General features: G+C 52.4%; 1 protein-coding gene across 5 annotated transcripts in view; it reads right to left on the bottom strand.

Moving 5' to 3' along the window:
- The window catches only part of DGKD (diacylglycerol kinase delta), a 113,978-nt gene that overhangs the window by 16,999 nt on the left and 76,763 nt on the right, over positions 1-20,216 (bottom strand). For 4 of the 5 annotated variants that reach the window (XM_059393744.1, XM_059393746.1, XM_059393747.1 and 1 more), the window contains 15 exons: positions 20,003-20,105; positions 19,215-19,377; positions 16,134-16,242; positions 12,802-12,941; positions 11,584-11,668; positions 10,303-10,397; positions 10,098-10,197; positions 9,748-10,021; positions 8,318-8,473; positions 7,327-7,455; positions 6,025-6,121; positions 3,513-3,623; positions 1,993-2,089; positions 1,637-1,744; positions 520-633 (listed from right to left, as the gene is read on the bottom strand). In XM_059393744.1, the coding sequence (XP_059249727.1) occupies positions 520-633; positions 1,637-1,744; positions 1,993-2,089; positions 3,513-3,623; positions 6,025-6,121; positions 7,327-7,455; positions 8,318-8,473; positions 9,748-10,021; positions 10,098-10,197; positions 10,303-10,397; positions 11,584-11,668; positions 12,802-12,941; positions 16,134-16,242; positions 19,215-19,377; positions 20,003-20,105 (1,881 nt within the window). The remainder of the gene's footprint in view (positions 1-519; positions 634-1,636; positions 1,745-1,992; positions 2,090-3,512; positions 3,624-6,024; positions 6,122-7,326; positions 7,456-8,317; positions 8,474-9,747; positions 10,022-10,097; positions 10,198-10,302; positions 10,398-11,583; positions 11,669-12,801; positions 12,942-16,133; positions 16,243-19,214; positions 19,378-20,002; positions 20,106-20,216) is intronic. The other variant, XM_059393745.1, reaches the window with a different exon arrangement.

Genomic DNA, 20,216 nt, shown 5'->3' with positions numbered 1-20,216 from the left:
GCATAAGAGCACTGCCCTCTACCCATCACCAGAAGTAAGTACTAGGGGAGTTTCTTCTGATCTCCCCTCTCCTCCTGGGCCTTAGAGCAGCAGGAAGACCATGCTTTCTCCACTGCTCACTGCTTGGCCTCTGTTCCCAAACTCAGAATGTGGCTGCTGAAAGCCGCAGGCTCGGGCCGAGTTCGGTCGGGCCTGTCTCATCTCATCCCACCTCAACAGAAGGGGACAGAAGGTATAGTGCACCCACAGAGAAAGCCAGGGCAGGGAGCTCAAGCAGGATTCAGTAGGCCCCAATTCTGAAAGAGTGTCATTTAACTGTCAAATACAGCAGGTGAGGAAGGGCTCTGGGCCAGGAGGCAGGGCCGTGGGTGGTCCTGGAAAACCGCCCATTTTTCTGGGCTCTGTGCAAGGAGAGCACTGAGGCAAGAGCCTGGTTCTGGCTCAGGCCCTGTCTCTCCAAACATGTCCAGGCCAGACTGCCTCCCAGGTCCCTCCCACTTGCAAGACCATGGCTGGTACCTGGGCGATGCGATGATGCTGCAGTTTAATGACACGAGAGACGGCCATCTGCATGCTACCAAACACAGCAACCACCTCGAGGATCTTATCATCGAATGACGGAGCTGCAAAAGTCTGCAAGGACCAGTGTTAAGAGCGGACCTCTGCTCCAAACTTCCCTGCACAGCCCTCTGTGCTCCCTCTCCAGGCCGCTGCTCTGGTTATAGAGAGGGTACTACCAGGAAGTGTGCGTCCTAACTGAGAGGCAGCTGTGGAGCAAATGCATTACTGAGGGGGTTTCTAGGACCAGCTGCTGGGAATCAAATCTCTGAGTTTCCACTGACTAGCAGTGTGACCTCAAGCAAGTCACTTAACTTCTCTTGTCCTTGGCCCCATCATCCGTGAACCAGGGCTAACCCTGGTGTGTTCTTATGAGGACCGAGGTAACGCATGACCAGTCCTTTCAACAGCTACCAGAGCATCTCCAGGGTGTAGTTCACGTTCATGATTTCTGTTAGCTCTTATGTAGGAAGGACACCACGCCCCTGGTTAGAGGCCATTAGTGCCTCCCACAGGTCTTAGCATAGTTTCCCTGGATAGCAAAACCTATCCAGGGAAACATGGGCCCAAACATGGGCCCAAACCTGTCTGCATTCCACTCACTGCACACCGTCAAGGGACCTTCTCCGAGCCACATCCTATCCCACCAATGAGCCGGAATGAGCTGGAACACTGTTCCAGCAACTCCCTAGAACAGCCTCCCCACTCCACATCTCCCCTCACCTGACCCAGCCAACTCTGTCCTCCTTCAGGTCTCAGTGTAGATGTCCCCTCCTCTGAGAAGCCTTCCCAGACTGCCCCAAACTGGAGTCAGGCCTGGCTTCTGCATCACACCTATACCCTGACCACATTTTTCCTGTTCAGCTTCTCTTCTCATGGACAGGGGTAGCTGTCTGTCTTGTTCTCCACTGTACCCCGACTGACAGCACAGGGGAGGAGATCCATCCATACCTCTGCACCACTAACAGAGCCCCCCTAAGAGGTGGAGTACTCCATCAAGGCCTGAAGTGGTGGATGCTCCTTGAAGGAATTACCCACACCCACCTGGGGCCACGCCACCCAGGACCCCAGTACGTACATCATCTTCCTTGGTGCCCCCCCAGAAGTTGGTCCCTCCGGCATAGCTGGGAATGTTGAGGACAGCAATCCCCTGGAGGCTAGGGAGTGGGATGGGTCGCCCATCACACTGCACAGCAGAAATGCCGGAAAAGGGAAAAAAAGAAAGATGCACAGCATCAACCTGGTCCTTCTTCACTAACAATCCTCCCCTTCCCCCACCCTTACCCCACACCGGGCTGAGGAGGCCACAGCCACAGCTGAGCTCTCACTGAGGTACCAAAAGGGCAAAGGGAGTCCCCACCCAGGCTGGAGAAAGGCTAAGAGGAGACCAGATGGGCCCAAGCACCTGAAGCTGCAGAAGACCCTCCAGCTCACCTCTAGGAGGACCTTCTGCTCTAGGTTCTTATAGGTTCTGTGCAGCAACTCTTTGGTTCCAAGAACTCCATACCACATCATGTTCTTGGTCCGACTCCTGCGGGTGGAAAGCAAAGAATGACAGGATCGCAAATCTCTCTCCACAGGGAGCTACAGTCGCTGCCGCGAGCTGCTGATCACACGCCGGTCAGATGCAGCACAGACACCTCGAGGGGAGGGAGGACAGTTCCTCTTTATGTGTGAGATATGCATAAAGAAATACATCTGCTGATGGAAAATTCTGCTGAAAAATACTCCCAAAAAAGTAACTTACAGACATTACAGAACCTCACAAATAATAATAATAATAATAATAATAATAATAATGATTTCTTTCTAGCTATAAAAGTATGCTTATCACAGAAAATTTCGGAAGTGCAGAAAAGCACAAAGCAGCAAATAATCTTCGTAATCCCCACATCTGTATGTACTGATGATGACAAACTTCAGTGCACTTCCTCAGTCTACTCAAGGTATTTGGCTTACAGGTGAAAGAGCCGGTCTACAGTCTTCTGACCAACTCTGTTCACTTGGCACCGAAGCCTGTGTCTCGAGGCAGGACTGACCCCAGCGGGGCACCTTCCCACCAACGTAGGAACCCAGCCACTTCCCACTCCCCATGGTTTCTGGAACCCAGCCACTTCCCACTCCCCATGGTTGCTGGAACCCAGCCACTTCCCACTCCAGGGCTCTGTAAATCATGTGGCAGTCATCCCTTTGCACACACCTCTTTGCAAACATTTCCAGTTCCTTCTCTAGGATAGACTCCTAGAAATTGAATTCCTCTTAGACCTTTTCAAAGCTCTTGCTACAAACTTAGGGAGTATCCTATCAGGGTCCCACGGTTCTAAAACTGCATGATGCATGACTCTGTTCACTTATTTTACTCTGTTAAATTATGTGCATTGTAATGCCCTTTTCAGCTATTTTTTAACTAACTAGAACTTTTGAATGATTCGGGCTCACCACCATGAGCTGTAAAACAGAGATGTCCCTGGGGCCTCGGAGACAGTCTCCTCTACCTCACAAGCCCCAGAGCTCAAAGTTTTCCTGAATTCTTACGCTCGATTCTGTTTTCCGAGAAATCTGCAATTACACACGACTTGGGTGATCACCAGATCAAGTCCTGAGGTGTGTCCACCTGCCCCTTTATAGCATCACCATGAACTTACAACTGTCCGGAAACTTGGACCCTCTGACTGACTCAGTCACTCACTTTCCCATGTGGAACTGCCCCACCATACCAAGCCCGAGGGGTGGAAACCTCCTCCAGGCCAGCCTCCTGGACTCTGACCTGGTTCTACCCACACCTCGTAAAAGCACCTCCATTTCGGACAACAAGGCACTCGGGCTTTACATATGCCTTCTGCCTTTGCATTCTGCACACCCTCTATCTCGCTGACTCCAGAAGTCAGCTCACTCCCGGGAAGAAGAAGTGAGGACGATGCAAAGGGCAGGTGTGCACACACACCGCCGCCTACCTGCACTTCTCCGGGTGCTCATCACGCTTGTTGTTGAAGTCCAGGGAGATCTTCGCATCCAGGCCAATGCCAAAGTAATTGTTCATGACGCACTTCTCTGTGTAATACTCTCTGCAATGGGGGTTTCCGACCAGTGAGAACCATCCCGGGTCACTTGGCAGCCTCCCGACCTCCAAGCATTTCTCCCTGAGGGCGAAACTCACGCCTTGCTCTTCAGGAGCAGCTGTACTGACCTGGAACTCTCAGGCCACCCGACGTACCCGTTTAGAACATAGGACTCGGTGATACTTAACCTCCTCGATGAAGTCATCATCCATTTTAGGATATCTCATCACCCCAGAAGCAAGCTGCCCTCCTCCTTAGCCATCGGCCCCCAAACCCTCCCCAGCCCTGGCAAGCACAAATCTGCTTTCTGTCTCCAGGCTGTGCCTACTCTGCAAGTTTCACGGAAGTAGAAGCCACAGTGCACAGCCCTCTGCATCTGGCTCCTTTCACGGAGCATAACGTTTTCAGGGCTCAACCGTGCTCAGGGCCTCATCCCTCCTGACAGCTGGCCAGCACTCCACTGGGGATGCGTGAGCACCGATACACACACTGGTGTGGACGCGGCCTCCCTCCTCTCATGTGTGGCCCTGGGAGTGGCACTCTGGGCCACGTGGAAACTGGGCTTTGGGGTACTGCTAGACCGTTTCCCGGAGCAGTCACGCTGTCTCACACCCCCAGCAGCAGTGTGAAGCCCGACAGTACTACAGCCATATACTCCCACGGCTTCAACTGTGGGTCTCAGAACATGCCTCAAACATCCCTATGCCCAATCAAAGCCATCTGCAAATGCAAAAACATCTATCCCAGCACCCATGGCAACACCTCCCTTCTCTGTGTCTGCCACTGACAAGACTCAATTCACTCCAGCTTCCCAGCCTCCGTCCTCCCCCTGCAATCGTCGTGACTGCAGGGGTCACAAAAGGGCTCCAGGGACCCTCCTCTCCTTCCAGAGCAGCATAGAGCCTCCACCCAGAGAAAACAGCAAGGAGAAAAGTACATGCCTAGCAGGCCTGCTGGCTGTTCCCCCACAAACTCCCCAGGGAATACCTGGGGGGTCAGAACACCACCACGTTTAAGATTCACAGGCGTCTGAAGTCTGCTTTGAGAAGCAATCACCCCATGGATGTGTTTTTATGACACATCTAATCCAAGTGCCTGACAGCTTAGTGAGAGCAAAGCTCTGGACAGAACTGTTTTCTGAACAAAAGACCACATGCTGACCAGTATTTATGGGTCCTAGGAAAAGGGAGGGATCAGATTCCGAAAAACAGCATGGGGACAAGGGAAGGAGAATGGAGAAACTGGACCCAGGGACCTGGGAAGTGGGAGGCAGCCAGGCCCCGGAAGCCACTACAGGCAAAGGCAGAATGACAAGTCTGGGGGCCCCTGAGCCAGGCCCTGACGTGCCACCCCACATGGAGGGATGAGAGCGGCCTCTCTCTCCAGGTGAGACTCGCTCTACATGAAGAGAGCAAGAGGAAAAGACACAGACGCCTAAGCTGCCAGATGTGGCACTTCAGTGATCTCAGGCAAAGGGAACAAATGAAGAATCTAGCTTTGGAGGCCGTGTGGGTACTGCTCACGGAAGGCTGAGCTCTGGCCTTACTGAGGAAAGGTGTTGGGGAGGGTGAGGACCAGAGCAGGATGGCGGGGTAAGGGGCAGGCACACAGCAGTGTCAGGTCTGGGACGAGGCCAGCATCAGGCAGCAGGTATCTGAACCAAGGCCGCTAAGCACACGTCGGGCTCCACTCTCCAGAAGCACCCGAGCCAGTGCAAAGCTTCACATTCCTGTCACCCTTCACCACACCAGACACATTCAACCCATTGCCACCAGCCACACCGTCCAGACCTTGCTATCAGCCAGCAAAAGGGAAAACCTAGAAAACCACGTTTTCAAATACATGTGTCTCCAGAACTGCCGCGTCAGAGTCCTCAGTGCCTGAGCAGCAGGGCAAAGGACACGACACCAGCCCACAGGGCAGCCCTGGAGCCTTCCTCCCTGCAATCCCAAACCCAGGACAGTATCTCCTAGATTTGGCCCCAGAACCTAGGCCCCTGCAGCACCAACAGGGGAGAGCGGGGAAAGGAAGGGTGTCAGGACAAAGCGCCAATGCAGGGCCAGCTGGGGGACTGGGGAGCAAATGAAGACCAAGGGCCAAGTCAGCTCCCAGCAGAAGCTTCTGAACCTGCTGAAACCTCAGACCCCGGGGGATGTTCAGAAACAACTAAGGCAGGACCCGTGCGGGAAGCTGGGATGAGCCAGGATAGGCTACACCCTTCACAGGAAGTTTCCAACCAGACACAGCTGAGGCATCACAATTTCCGAGTTTTCCTTATCAGCTAAGGAAGCTGGAAAAGGATCACCTAGTCAACTGTACGTGAATTCCTGCAGCCAATTCCAAATCTGTTTTCTGCACTCCAACATTCCTTTAACAACATGCTCGCCTGGTTTACCACCATACTCACAGGTTTTCTGGTTCCGAGTTAAAGGGATCAGCATTAATTAATAAGCGACTGATGACAGAACTTCCAGGCAAGGAACCAGACATCCCAGCCCGCACATCTGTAAGGAGGAAACGGGAAGAGAGTAAGTCAAGATTCACTGAATTAAGAGAAACCCGTGTCCTCCAGACTAAGAAACACATATTCTTCAAAACATTGCTGCAATTAAATTATTTCTAAATGACGTATAAACAGATCCAAATTTTGACAATTAAGTATTTCAGGTCAAAAATCACCATTATAAATCGCTATTCACAGAGCAAAATGAAACACACCGGTGGCAGTAACCACCACCTGGAGACATGGTAAAGAAGAGTTTACAAAGACAGTTCTCATTACACGTGAGAAGCTCCCCTGAAATAACCTCTCAGTAAAAGTAACCCTAAACGTTCAATTGTACAGTAGGGAACACCCCGAGTGTCCAGAACCCCCAAGGAACCTGCTCCAATTTACAAATTTTAACTCATAAACATTAAGGCAGAAATGAAGCTCTGATTTTAAACATTCTGCCAATTAACCCCTTCTGGTGAAAATTATGCCTCTGATTAACCAAATATATCTTGCTAGCCTCATCTCCCATGGACTTCTGGAATTTTCTCTCTGTTCAGTTGAGATTCACCTAGAAATTACCAAATCACTTATGGGAGCAGATGGTGTAGCGTGCACTCTGCCGGGCCCAGGAGGCCTCAGGAAGTTGGTCAGGGGCCTCTTATCAGCAACCTCAACCCCCTGTGCTAATCCTTCCTTCTGCAGACACAGAGTACAGCCACAGTCCCTCTGGAGGGAAGATTACCTTGACCCTAACCTGGGCAAAATGAAAGCAGAGTCAGAGGCATACTCCCCTGGTGGCCAGTAGTGCCTCCTACAATCATGCTAGAAATGACAGGATGACTCGACTGGCTCCCCATCACACCCTACCCACTCCACCCTTTTCACTCAGGATAACTCCTAGTCATCCTTGAGGACCCAGCTCAAGTATCACCCCCTTGATGACATCTTCCCAAGGCCTCTGGCAGCAATTTGAATGCTGGCTGTCCTTTATGATAAATAAAGGTACTGTACATGCCATGACATAACTCTGAAACCCAATCTATATTTCCCACAGACCTATATATAAACTCTTGAAGGACAAGGCCCTGGTCTCATTCATTCCCCCAGACTCAGTGCCAGGCCAAGCAAAATGCCTTGACCTTGCCAGCTGGCAGGTTAGCGCCCCACCTGCACCGGCCCACAGACACACACAGCCAGCCTGCAGGGGACACTCACTCGAGAACAGGATCTTGGTGTTCAGGGCTGGCAGGCCATCCCGGTTTCCTGACTGGGGAGGAAGAGAGGCAGAACTGCCCAGTGACAAACTTCCTTTGCTTATCAGCTTCTCACATGGAGATTTGGACACTACAAAAACAGAACAGAAAGCCATAAAACCATCCAAAATAGAACATCACTGGAGCACTGGGAGAAGTCATTAGAGAAACAACCATCCTAAGGGCTGGGGGGAGTGGGAAGGTCATCAGCCCCTGGTCAGTCCCTGGTCAGCCCCTGGCAGAGTGTATAAGACAAATCAAGCGGCCCAAGAGAGAGGAGGGGAAATGGGAAGGGACCCAAGAGGTAAGTGGGTCTGGGTGCCATCTGGAGGGTGACAGAGGCGCTGCCAAGACTGGGATGGGGAGGCCCGGCTGACTCCGGGTCACAGTCTGGGTTGTGGGCATCCGTGCATGGGCAGTGCGGAGCTCAGAGCAGTAACAACCACTGAGTAAAATGCTTAGGCAGACACCTCCCTGCAGGTGTACAGGCACCGAGGGAGGGGGCTACACATAGTGGGGAAGGCAGTACCTCTCCACAGCAACAGCCTGGGCTGCGGGGCTGCTCTGGGAGGAATAAGGGTCCCCTGGCAAACACCCCATAGGGCTAGGAGGTACCCTGGCCAAAATGCCAGGCAGCCTGGTCTGGAGTAACTTGCACAGCGCACAGTGTCTGGCTGGCTGCAGCCAGGGGTGCCTGCCCCAGGCTGGGATCTCTGTTGCACCAGGAGGACCCACAGGCCTAAGCCTGGGTCTGGGGTGTATGGGCAGGTTCTGAGGAAAGCATACTCCTTCCGACGGGGGTCCTGCTGGGCCCTCCCCAGACAAGGGAAGTGCTGCATGGAAACAGGCTGTGTGTTCATGACTTTACACTGCCAAGTGACTATGAGAAGGCACCTAAAACTTTCCAACTGTGGCAGGGGCTCAACCACAGCAATGGGGTCACCAGGACTGACCGGTACCTTTGCGGAGGCTCCTGCCCTTTGCAACCCCGCAGCTCTCGGTGGGACACACTCTGTCATCTGACTTCAGGTCTTTTTTCTCCTCTGACTCGGAGAGACCTAAAGCAAACCCCTCCTGTTCCTGGGTCTGGGCGTTCTGCTCGTCAACAGCTGTGCAAGAAAAGAATACCCACAGTTGAGCACGCGACGGCAGAGCACTTGGACGAAGCTCTCTTCAGACTTCCTCTCAGCTGAAGGCTCACAGCCCAAAGCAGCCACCCTGTCCCCTGTTCTCCCAGATCGGCAAGAACGCCAGGCACTGGGCATCCGTGTGGCCACGCTGGGAAAAAGGGGAGAGCCAAGAGGCTGGAAGATGTGGAGAAGGCGAGCAGAATGAAGGCACACCGGGCCTCCACCAACCGTCAGCCAGGAACAGGGCTGGTGCACACACAGCAGTGGGAGTTGGGGGGGGTGGGTCACAACCCATGCTTCTCATTGAAGGACAAGGAGGACAGTCTGCTGGGAAGGGTCTGGGGTGAATGGGAGTGTGGTGAAATGGTTTCTGAGGGTTTCTGAGCACACCGACTGAGGACAACACAGTGCAAGGGAGCCTGGATGCAAGAAGTCCACAGGTCACCCTGCACCTGCAGTGTTCCCTTCAAAGCTTAGAAACCAAGTCTAGAAAAAGGGAGCAACCAGCTGGCACAGTCTTTAATCCAACATGGTCTGCCTACCCACTGTCCCCAGGCTCATCATGGAGAGTCAGCAGCCTGGCCACCAGGTCCCAAGTACCTGGGATACAGCGGCTGACCCAGCCTGGAACCCCTCAGAGCCCCCCACTGCTCTGACCACCTCGCACTAACCTGGCCTCCCACTCTTCGACACAGCAGTGCCCTGTGCCAGCCCCTCTCTCCAGACCTCAGCTGACAGCCTCACCCACCACCCAGGGCCAAGCCCACCTCTCCCAGGCCTCCCCGCTGCCTTAGGGACTCCTCAGAGCTCCTCCACTCCAAGTGTGAGGCTCTTCTCAGAACACTCCCCACCCCAGGGGCAGCCCCACCTCCCCTTGGAGAGGCTCCCTCCACATCTGCTGCTACTGCCTGCTTCTGCCAAGCTGCACCCAAGGGCCGACAATTAGCGCAGGCCAGGCCCCTACCAGGGATGGGTCCCCCACCCAAGGACCCGTTTACATCTTCCCCCCTGGGGGCACCGTCCTGCTCTGCCCTCTACTTTCTGCTCCCTCTGGTCCTTCCATCAGATACAAGTGTGGTGAAAATAGAGAATGCTCCCCAGCACGCTCTCGGATACGAGGTGCTGCCACCACACAGGCTGCAAGTTACCTTGGGGGGTCTGGCTGTGACCTACATGGTGGATTCCTGCTTATCATCCTATTTGGGGGAAAACAGAGTTCTAGTGCTTACTAAAGAAAGCTAATTCATCACTACCTTTTTCCGTGTGTTCTATGATCTGACGGATGGCTTTCTTCAGACTGTTGGCTCTGAGCATGAGCTGTTCCCGAGGACGGAATATCTGTGGCCGGGCAGGGCATGCCGACCCCACCGAGCGGTCCCCTGTGGAGCCACAGCCGCTGCCCGCCCCATCTCCATCTTCAACCTCCTCTGCAATGGTGGGGGGCGGGGTGGGCAGGGAGGAAGAGGCCTGGGACTCATCATCCAGGGTCTTGAGGAGAGAGTCCAGCTTCTCTTTCAGGACAGAGCACTAGTGGAAAACAAATGGAATGGGGCAGAGTGTTTCTCTGTCCCACACCCTCCTGCCCAGGGGCACAGGGACAAACCTTCTTGGCCATGACCTCTGACTCCTCCGAGCTCTCGGTGGTCTTCTCGTAGGCCTTTCCCACCCGAGCTACGAAATCCTTCACTGTCTCACAGAGCACTCTGTGGGAGGAAACGTGAAAAGACACTTCCAGGGAAAGTTCTGCCTGGGAACCGGGCGCCCTGTGAGGTTGACCCCTGGCTCCCCCAAGGCTGCCGGGCACTCACTTAGCCGAGGAGATCACCACCGAGTGCTGGTCGGACGTCAGGATTTTAGAAAGATGGGCCGCGACCGAGTCTTCATAGAAGAGAATTTGTTGCACCTACAGTTACCCCAAGACAGGGAGGCATGACCAGAAGCTCACAGCATACTCACCCTCATCCCCAGCTAGCCTGGGGCATCCGCTTCCTTCACGCGCCAACCTGAGATTTGCTAGTGTGGCTGAAAGATTTCAAAGCTTCCTCAAGCTGGGAACAGACAGATTTTAACAAAAAAGACCACGTGGAGCAAAAGCGCAGAGAGCTTGCGCCGCTTTAGTCTGACTACACATCCCCAGTCCGCACTGGGAGTTGCAATCTTCGATCCTGGGGCCTCACGGCAGCGAGGCCGACAGGCAGGCCTCCTTAACTAAGGCTCCATTCCCAGTGGACAACACATTTCTCTTTCTGGTCAGGACTTGGCCCTGGCCCCTCTCCTCTCAGTGTAAAGAACCCCATCACCACTCACCTCCGCCTGCTAATGGGGGTTACCATGTGACAAACATTTGAGGCTCAAGCCCAAGGCCAGACAGACAGTAAATATTTCAGACTTTACAGTCTATATTCTTCCTCAAAATGTACAAGCCATTCTTTGCTCGTTGGACAGGTCCGAGCAGGCATGGGCAGACTGGAGCGGGGGGGTCATCGTTTGCAGACCGCTACCCTAGCCTACTGTCCTTGACCCTCCCAATGGAGAGACAGCCCTTGGCAGAGCATTCTCTCCACTCAGCCAGCAGCCAGCCTGCCCAGGGGGAGGAGCACGGCTATGTGCCCAGTGCTGCACTGGTCTGGGCAAAATCTAGGCCCTGAGGGGACCATTAAGTCCCACAAAATGAAGAGAAGAGCTGAACCCTGAACTAGCACAGGCTGACCACAAGGGCAGCAAGACGAAGTTGGGGGGGGGGGGTCTAGAGAAGGTGGGTCCAGAGAGGGAGCCTGGGGCCTGGTGGGGACGATGGGAACACAGGAACAGTCTCGGGAATGTATGCTATGAAAGCAGAAGTCCTAAGTCATCAAAAGGGACCCCAAATGCTGGAGTAATCCCAGGAAGCCCCCCAGATGACCCCAAAGCCCACAAGGTAGTCGGAATTCACTCAGCTCCGGTACCACCTGGGGCTGAGCCCATACCTCTGCAGGTCTAACCTCAGGCTGGACATTTAAAGAGAGGCTCATCACCGGAGGGTGGGGGACGAGGCCCGAACTGGTAAGTGGGCTGGTAAGATGATGCCCGGTGGGGGCGACAGCAAATACCTCAGAGCCCTCACTGAAGTCTTCGGTGCCCATGGAAGAGGAAGCCTGCCGCGGGAGTTTGGTCTCATAAGCCATGACACTCCACCTGCACACAGGGAGGCAGCCGTCAGCAGGTCAGCCCAGCCCCTGGGAAGCTAACACTCTGACTTTATCCGGAAGCCCTTTCTCCACTCTGCAGCCCACAACTGAGAACAAGCGTCACAACCAGTAAGGCATACAGCCCTCCTGAAGGAGGGGAAGGGGATCCCAGGAAGGAACACCTGCTTCCACAAGAGAAGGGTTCTCCTCCTGCAGAATGCTGAACCTCCCCAACACTCTCCCCCGACCCGGCCATTAGCCAGCTCCCCAGGTGTGAGCATTTCACAGGCTCCAAAGGCACAGACACCTCCCTTAAAGAGAGAAGACACAGCAGGGCAGCCAGTGTGCGCTCAAAATCACACTGTCAATCGCAACTGCAGGATCCTTCCCAAGACCATGAAGCATTTTCAGTGAGACCAATTTCCCACAGGCATGTGCTTAGTAGGATTTCCTACTTCTAGCTCAGAACTAAAAGTAGCTCACTCAAAAAGGATGCCAAAGTATTTTTAAACTTACCCAGGACAATTACCCAGAACTCAGATTCTTCTGGGAACAGAACATGGGGAAACAGGATTGCCCTGCCTTGTGATAAGGCCGACTCTGCTCACAGTGTCTACAAGGGGCAGAGCTGCCCTCTCCAACACCCCAAGGCCTCCCCATACCTGAGCACAAGGGCCCGGTTCCTCACCTATTCTGGTTGCTTTTACCTTCTGCATAACCTGATGAAAAGTTAGAAACTATCAGAATAAAAGAATTCCTAATCAGGTGTAATTTTTTTTTCAACAAACTCTAGCTGAATTTACCAAATAAATTAACTCTCCATCTCTCAACACCCCTCAAGGTAGCTGGGATTTTCTTCTTCTACACAGCAAGACTGAGTAAAATACTCAAGTTCATGCAACTCTCAGTGACAGGGCAGGGATTTACATCCCAGATCTGATTCTTCCATGTTTCTTACCGAAGTGTCATTCTCGTCCAGTGTTCATATTAGTTTCAGGTGCAAACACTGATTCAATCATTCTCATTCAGGTCCAATTTCTACAAACGGGTAGAAATTTCTACATTCTCTGGGGAGTCCAGTCTGAGAACACCTGGTCAAGGTGACCTGCCTTGTGTGGCACAAGAACACCCACCACTCACCGGTCCAGCATCTTGGTGCTGGCTCGTTCCAGCTTTTCCAAGATCTGCGGGAGCTGGGTGTCGTCGTCACAGGCTGAGCCCCAGCCTAACACTCGAGCCAGGTCGTTCCCTGTGCCAAGGGGCAACACTCCCAGCTGACACTGGCAGGACACAGAGGGGAAGACACGGCATTAAACACCCTCATTACCTACACAGGCAGCTAAGTTCAGTGAGATTCTCCTCTAAGATGGGTGGGCTCCCATAATCTAGGCAGAGCCCACAGGAGACCACCGAGGGTCTTCTAAGCTGAGAGATTACAGAACCATCTGAGCCACCCTCTCCCACACCCATTTCTCATCTTGACACTTAATCCTCTATGATCTCTCTGATACAAATTTTCGAAACTCCTTTCCTTCCCATTTTCACTGCTCTGGCCACAATCCTGTCCCTTTCTTTATAGAGAATCGTTCTCTGAGCTCCCCCACTACCTTTCCATCCACTACATCTTACTCACTAATGCCAGGATCAGCTTCCAAAAACACCACCAGTGTCATTTCACTCCTGGCTTCTAAGTCCTAGCAAAAACAGGGACCAGCATAAAAGAAATGAAATCTTGCCATTTGCGATGACGTGGATGGAACTAGAGGGTATTATGCTTAGCAAAATAAGTCAATCAGAGAAAGACAATTAACATACGATCTCCCTGATATGAGGAAGTGGAGATGCAATGTGGGGGGTTGGGAAGGTAGGAAAAGAATAAAAGAAACAAGATGGGATCGGGAGGGAGACAAACCATAAGAGACTCTTAATGTCACAAAACAAACTGAGGGTGGCAGGGGGAGAGGGGTAGGGAGAGGGTGGTGGGGTTATGGACATTGGTGAGGGTACGTGCTATGTTGAGTGCTGTGAAGTGTGTAAACCTGGTGATTCACATACCTGTACCCCTGGGGCTAAAAATACATTATATGTTTCTTTAAAAAAAAAAACAAAAACAAAAACAAAAAAGAGGGGCCAGGATATCAACAGTCTAGTCACCAAACCTGAGCTCTACCCCCCGCATCGGCCTCCAGCCTTCCACCTGACCCTCCCCAAAGTGACAGTGTGCACTGCTCAGGCCTGGCCCTCCAGCTGGAACTCTCATCGGGCCAGTTTGGGCTCAGAGAGCTCCCTATATGCTGGATGCCCAAGAACGCAGTCTCCAGCTCCACATGCAGTGTGTGGAAGCACAGTTGGTCCTCTGCAAGGACAAGGAGGCCCAGCACCATGCAGGGAGTACCAGGTGCCAGAGCCTTAAAGAAAAGGAGCAGGCTTCAAGCTGAAGACACAGTGGTGTTCCAGGTGGAGAGGAGACCCACCTGCCCCATCAGGAGTGAGGAAGTCAGAGTAACAGAGATGAAGGAGCCACACCAGGAGCTCCAATAAACTGTGTTAAGTCTGAACTTTATCTGAAAGCCAAGAAGCTACCAAAGAACACTCATTTAGAATGAATGAGGGTGAGTGTGCAAAACTGCCCATGGGGAAGGCCCTGAGTGAGGAGCAGATGGACAAAGGCCTAGATGGACAGAGGCCCAGGGTCAGGTGAGGTGTACTCAGCAGCACACAGGAAGTGGCCTAGACACTGGAGTGTAATGCCAGTGATTAACTACAACATGAGGGAGGGCGAGGGAAGAATCCAGAATGACTGTCGGATTGCTGGCTTAGATGTCTGGTGGACGGTATTTTCAGACTCCGGGAAAGAAATGCAGGCTGGGTAGGGCTGAGCAGTAGGCTCTGTGCTGAAAATGCCAGGCCTAAGGCACTCTGAGGCAAGGAGGCAGGCCAGAGGGCAGCCAGGAGAAAGAGAAACAGAGAAAGGGTGAGGGTGGGATCTCAGGGAAGCCAGGCAACTGGGGGAGTGACCAGGACCAAGTGCCACAGAGAAGCCAAAGGAGATGGATGCTCAGTGAACTCAGCCGAATGGATGTAAGGAGATGACTGGCCTCCCTGGCTTCCTGACTCCTGATAAAGAACTTTGTAAATAATCCCGGACCCAAGTGTACTAGTCCACCTTCACCACTAGGGGGCAGTATGTGCCTGAGCGGAGCAGTCCACCTGCACAGGCCGGGTTCAGATGGGCTGCCTCTCCGCATCATCCCCGGGCCCAGGGCTCACCACAGACAAGAGAAGTCCACCCACCTACTAAGACCAGCAACACTAAGAGTCAAGGCTACATCTCTGAAAAACATGCCCAAATCAGGTTGAAGATTTGAAAAACCTATGTTGAAAGCAAATGACAAACTAGGAAAAATAGGACCAATGAGAAATTTATATTCCTAACATAACAATAATTCTTAGAAATCAAATGTTTTAAAAAGGTAAATATCATAACAGAAAACTAGACAAAAAACATGAACACCTGATTCATCTAAAAATTCATAGTTAACCAAGATGTTTGATTTCATCAGTATTGAAGAAATCAAAATCATTTGATTTCATCAGTATTGAAGAAATCAAAATCAAGCCTACCTTTTTTGTCTACTTAGGCAAAACTAAGAAGATAAGCAACAGCCAGTGAAGGGGAAGGGACAGCTTTTGCAGCATCAGGAAGGGAAACTGGTGCAGCCCCGACCAAGAGCAACCACAGCCTGCACAGAGCAGGGAGGCAAGACAACCTGGGCCACACGGCTCCGCCGATGGAAAACCATCGCAAGACTCTCTATTTACTGATGAGCGGCACAAGGCAAAACACAGTAACAGGACCATGTGTAATGTGAATCTGTTTAAATTAAAACAGCATCATATCTTACACTATATATACATGTCGACAGAAGGTCTGAAAGAGAGTCACTGAAATGTTAGTGGCAGTGGTTAATGCTGGGGGGGTGGGGAATGAGGATGATGGAGCAAAGTGGAAAATCAATAAACATTTTTTTTGTTTTCCAAACAGGAAAATCTATTTTTAATTTAATAGCAATGAAAATAAAACAAAACAAAACAAAAAAACAAAAAAAAACAAAGAGAGACATGAAGTCCAGTGAACCCTGTGACCTAACGTTCTCGTTTACTTCTGCTCTCTCCCCACAAGCAGCAGGTTCTACCACTACCCAACAGAAGCCAGTGGGGTGCCGTGGGATGGCAGTCCCACCCAACTCGCTCCTGCCTGGGGCCTCCAAGGGCTGGAATTTCTTTCGTAGCTCCCTTCACTTCTAACTGTGATGTTCCCATTCCTACAGCACAGCTCCTGAGCCTTGTGATGCCATCAGGCTGCCGGCTCTTCCCTCTGAGACCCTCGCCACACCCTGCCAAGGGGACAAAGAGCATCACGGAACCAGAGCATCACTCTCCCCTGGCTGGGCCCCTACATGGCCACGTACCTGTTTATGAAGATTGAGGCTGTCAATTTCAGAGAGAACCCAGCCAACACTGCCATCCCCACCACAAACCAGAATCCGGAATGTATCAAACTTCTGGAATAAGCGTAAGCTGCAGAGAAAAGAGAATGTCAAAGAGATGAGGTCCATTCTAAAGGACAAATGATGGTCATCAAGTCCTGAGCCAAAAGGCCCCACCTGCACTCCTTTTGGCTGACTTGTGTCCCCACTGTGAATAGGCCTCTGGGAGCCAGAGCCCAGGTGTACTCAGGCTCAGCCCACTGGGCTGCCCACCCATGCCTCTGTGCCCACTGTCCCTCACTCACATAGCTCAGGAGCCCTAGGCTACTACTGCCCCTCCCTCCCAGGTATGAGATCCATCAAGTTCCCCTCAAATCTGTCTCTATCTCCCTCCTGTGCTCCTCTTGGGCACCTGCTACAGACAATGTCCCTTCAGAACACCACAGCCTTCTGCTCATTCCTCACCCTCCTCCTGAGAGGCCTTCTCTGGGTTTTGGGTTCAGGGACCACACAGATACCAATGACCCTGAATGATATCCTCTAGGCTTTCCTGAAGGAAAACACTTCACCCGTCTACAAGAACATGTCACTCCATATTCTACAGGCACCTCCTCGACCTAAGCTTCCTTCCTCAGAGAACGGCAGCCTCCTCCCTACCTCACATCTCCTTAGGGACCCCTCTAATTCATGCCACCAGCATGACCTTCCCAAAAGTCTTGCCGAGTGTCTAGCTTTATTATCATTATATTTTAAAAGATTTTATTTATTTATTTGACAGGCAGAGAGAGAGGGAAGCAGACTCCCTGCTGAGCAGAGAGCCCGACTCGGGCCTCGATCCCAGGACCCTGGGATCACGACCTGAGCTGAAGGCAGAGGCTTTAACCCACTGAGCCACCCCAGGCGCCCCTAGCTTTATTATTTTAAATAGGCGTCGTACCCAGCCGGGAGCCCAACATGGAGCTTGAACTCACATCCCTGAGATCAAGACCTGAGTTGAGATCAAAAGTTTGATGCTTAACTGACTGAGCCTCCCCGGCACCCTAACTGTCTAGCTTTAGAAGCTGCCACTTCAGGGCGTCTGGGTGGCTCAGTGGGTTAAAGCCTCTGCCTTAGGCTCCGGTCATGATCCCAGGGTTCTGGGATCGAGCCCCGCATTGGGCTCTCTGCTCAGCAGGGAGCCTGCTTTCTCCTCTCTCTCTCTCTGCCTGCCTCTCTGCCTACTTGTAATCTCTGTCAAATGAATAAATAAATAAAATCTTAAAAAAAAAAAAAAAACAAAGAAGCTGCCACCTGTTTCCAGCGAATGTTCAAACCTCTCGCCCGGGGCTGCCTGCTACCTGTCCCAGCTCCACAGCTTTCCCAGCCACCCCACTATGTCCTCCCCTCTCTGCACACGAGCGCCCTCTGCCTACCAGGCTGCCCGCCTCCCTCTGTGCCACTGGAACACTAACTCTTCTCCAGCGCCAGCTCGGCAGAGAGACTAAGAGACTCTCCAGTTCATTTGTATGCCCCTTCCCTGGGCTCCTAAACAATCTGTACATAGCCCTGTTCACGCCACAGACTGTCCTGTTCTGTAACCTTGACTACCCATTTGTGTGTTGGGCACCCTGAAAACAAGGTCCCTACCTTACTTGCCCTTGCATCTGGCACAGAGTCCTGGCCAGAGGAAGTCCTCACAAAACAAACAGGGATGAGTGACACAGCACAAAACTGAGGCTATCAGCAGGGCTGAGGGCCTGAAGCAACGAGACTGCACCTGACCTTCAGGTTGTGAGAGAAATGGCCACGTATGCTCTCTTGCGAACACTGGTCTCTCTCAGGCCTTCCTTCTCTGGAGAAGATGGGACACATCCAGACTGGGAACCAGGAAAAGGAAGCAGCGCCTCCAAGTTTTGTGGTGAACTGCAGGAGGTCAAGGCTGCTTCCCAGAAACGGGAACTTACTAAACCAACACCCACCGCATCTCCACAGGGGCTCCCACAGGGGGCTGGTCCCCAGGGAACTCCTAGGGCCGACTGCAAGGGGCAGGGTGGGGGTTTGCAGGGCCTGCCCCACCCAATGACCTGCCCCCCCCAACCCCGGCTGTCTACAGGCCCAGTTTGGGATACAAAGGCTTGTGATGGTCCTACCACTAGTTCCATTTTTTAACTAAAATGACTTTTTTTTTTTTTAAGACTCTCAAACCAAGAGTGAATGTGATCCCACACACAGACCAACAGTTCCAACAGTTGAGCAGTCCATGTGCAGAAATGCGTGGAGCATGGCCTCTGAGGGCCAGGCCAGCAAGCTGCCACCCGTGACTGCTTCCCAGCGGGGCCTTGCTGCCCATGAGGAAAAGCGACATGCCAGACCCCTAGGGCGCCAGCGGGCATGCTCCTTTCCCCTGACAGGGGCCCAAGCTCCTGCTCCAGCAACACCCGGCTCCAGAACAACACAACTCCCAAGAGCCTCCGAGGCCAAAACACACCAGAGAACACATTCTGTAAGCTCTTTCCACAGCAAATATCCTGGACAATCTCCCTTCCAGGCAAGGCCACCTCCTAGAGCCCTACCTTGAACTGGTGCTGCCAAGCAAGGAATCTAACAGTTCATTACAGCAGCAAATGTTCTCCACAAACTACACAATGTACAAAAGGAAAAAGAACACACCTCACATCCCCAGCTAACAGATAAGAGACCTCCTGTGTCTCCCCAGATGAAGACCTCCCTGGGAGTCTCACTGGAGAAACACAGCCTCCTCCGTCCCAGGCTCCACTACAGAGAACGAGAGGACCTGTAATGGCTGGCGTGAGGACACGCCCATGCTGACAGACACGAAAAGCAGGCCATTGTGATAGGAAATAACAGGAGGGAACCAATTTCAAAGTGTGTCTGTACAACTGAAAGACACACGTGAAAGCTAGAGAGACAAGCAGCTCTACTCACTGTTCAACAGAGACTATTTTTATTTCTTATTTAAATTTGTCTGTATCTTTGAATCATTTAGTTCACGAGCAATGCATTATCTTCAAACGTTTTTAGAACTCCAAGACTTTATAAGCTTCGACTTTAAAAGCTTCCTACCCGAGGTGTGGTCCTCCATTCATGAGGTCAAAGACCTGGGCAGGGTTCAGCAGCTGTTTGAATCTTCTGAGGAACTTCACACCCTGGTTGTCGCCACTTTTCGAATTGACAAAGACCAACAGTGGGCTTGTGCAGGATGGAGGGCACGTGGCCTTCCAGAAGCCTGAATGTGAGGATGAAAAGGGAGAGGGAAAAATGAGAAAGCTGTCCAAAAGCCCAGCAGGGGCCCCATCATATAAAAAAGCAGCCAACACCTGCAAGAGACCTGTAACTTCCACGTGCGTGCCCAGTCACCAGCCAGAGAGATCAAGAAACAATCTTCCCCATCCCCATTCCCCATGGAGAAGGATGGGGGTCCCAGGCAGTTGACTTTGTGCTTACATGACTCAAGTTCAGAAAGACCATGTACCTCACTGCTGTCCTTCCCTCTTGGCTCTCAATCTGGAGGAGCTAATTCCTAAGATCCATACCCCAGTTTCCCACCTTCTACCAAGGCCTGTGAATATACACCGTCATCTACCACCTAGACAGAAGAGCAGGTGCAGGTGAGCATGCTGGTTCACATCTGCTGCTCGATGGAAGCCAGCAGATGAAGAGCACAGTGCACCAGCTCCCGTCCAAGCATACTCAACGGCCACCAGACTCCGTTACCACCTCTGTGCACATCTTCTCGCCCCAGCCGCCATGCCTGACCACTTCCCGACATCATCCCCAAATCACCAGCATCACCCATCCTGGTGCCGGGAAGGGGAGAATGTGGGTGAGCCAGGAGAGCACGAGGCACCCACCGTCAGAATCGATGCTGTTGAGCGCCGTGGGTGGTATGACCGACACCTTGCACAGGCCCAGCGGGCACTTGGTCTGTAAGGACTCTTTACAGGACGTATGCACCTGAAACACATCACAGGGGGTCACCGGCATCCCCCGGAACACTCCCTGCCACTTCAGAAATGGGCACTTCAGGACCAGCTGAGAATGCACAGGGAGCAGGTGCCAGGCCCA

This window comes from Mustela nigripes, chromosome 3 (genome assembly GCF_022355385.1).
Source record: "Mustela nigripes isolate SB6536 chromosome 3, MUSNIG.SB6536, whole genome shotgun sequence".
Taxonomy (NCBI): domain Eukaryota; kingdom Metazoa; phylum Chordata; class Mammalia; order Carnivora; family Mustelidae; genus Mustela; species Mustela nigripes.
This window is presented reverse-complemented; position numbering and strand designations above follow the sequence as displayed.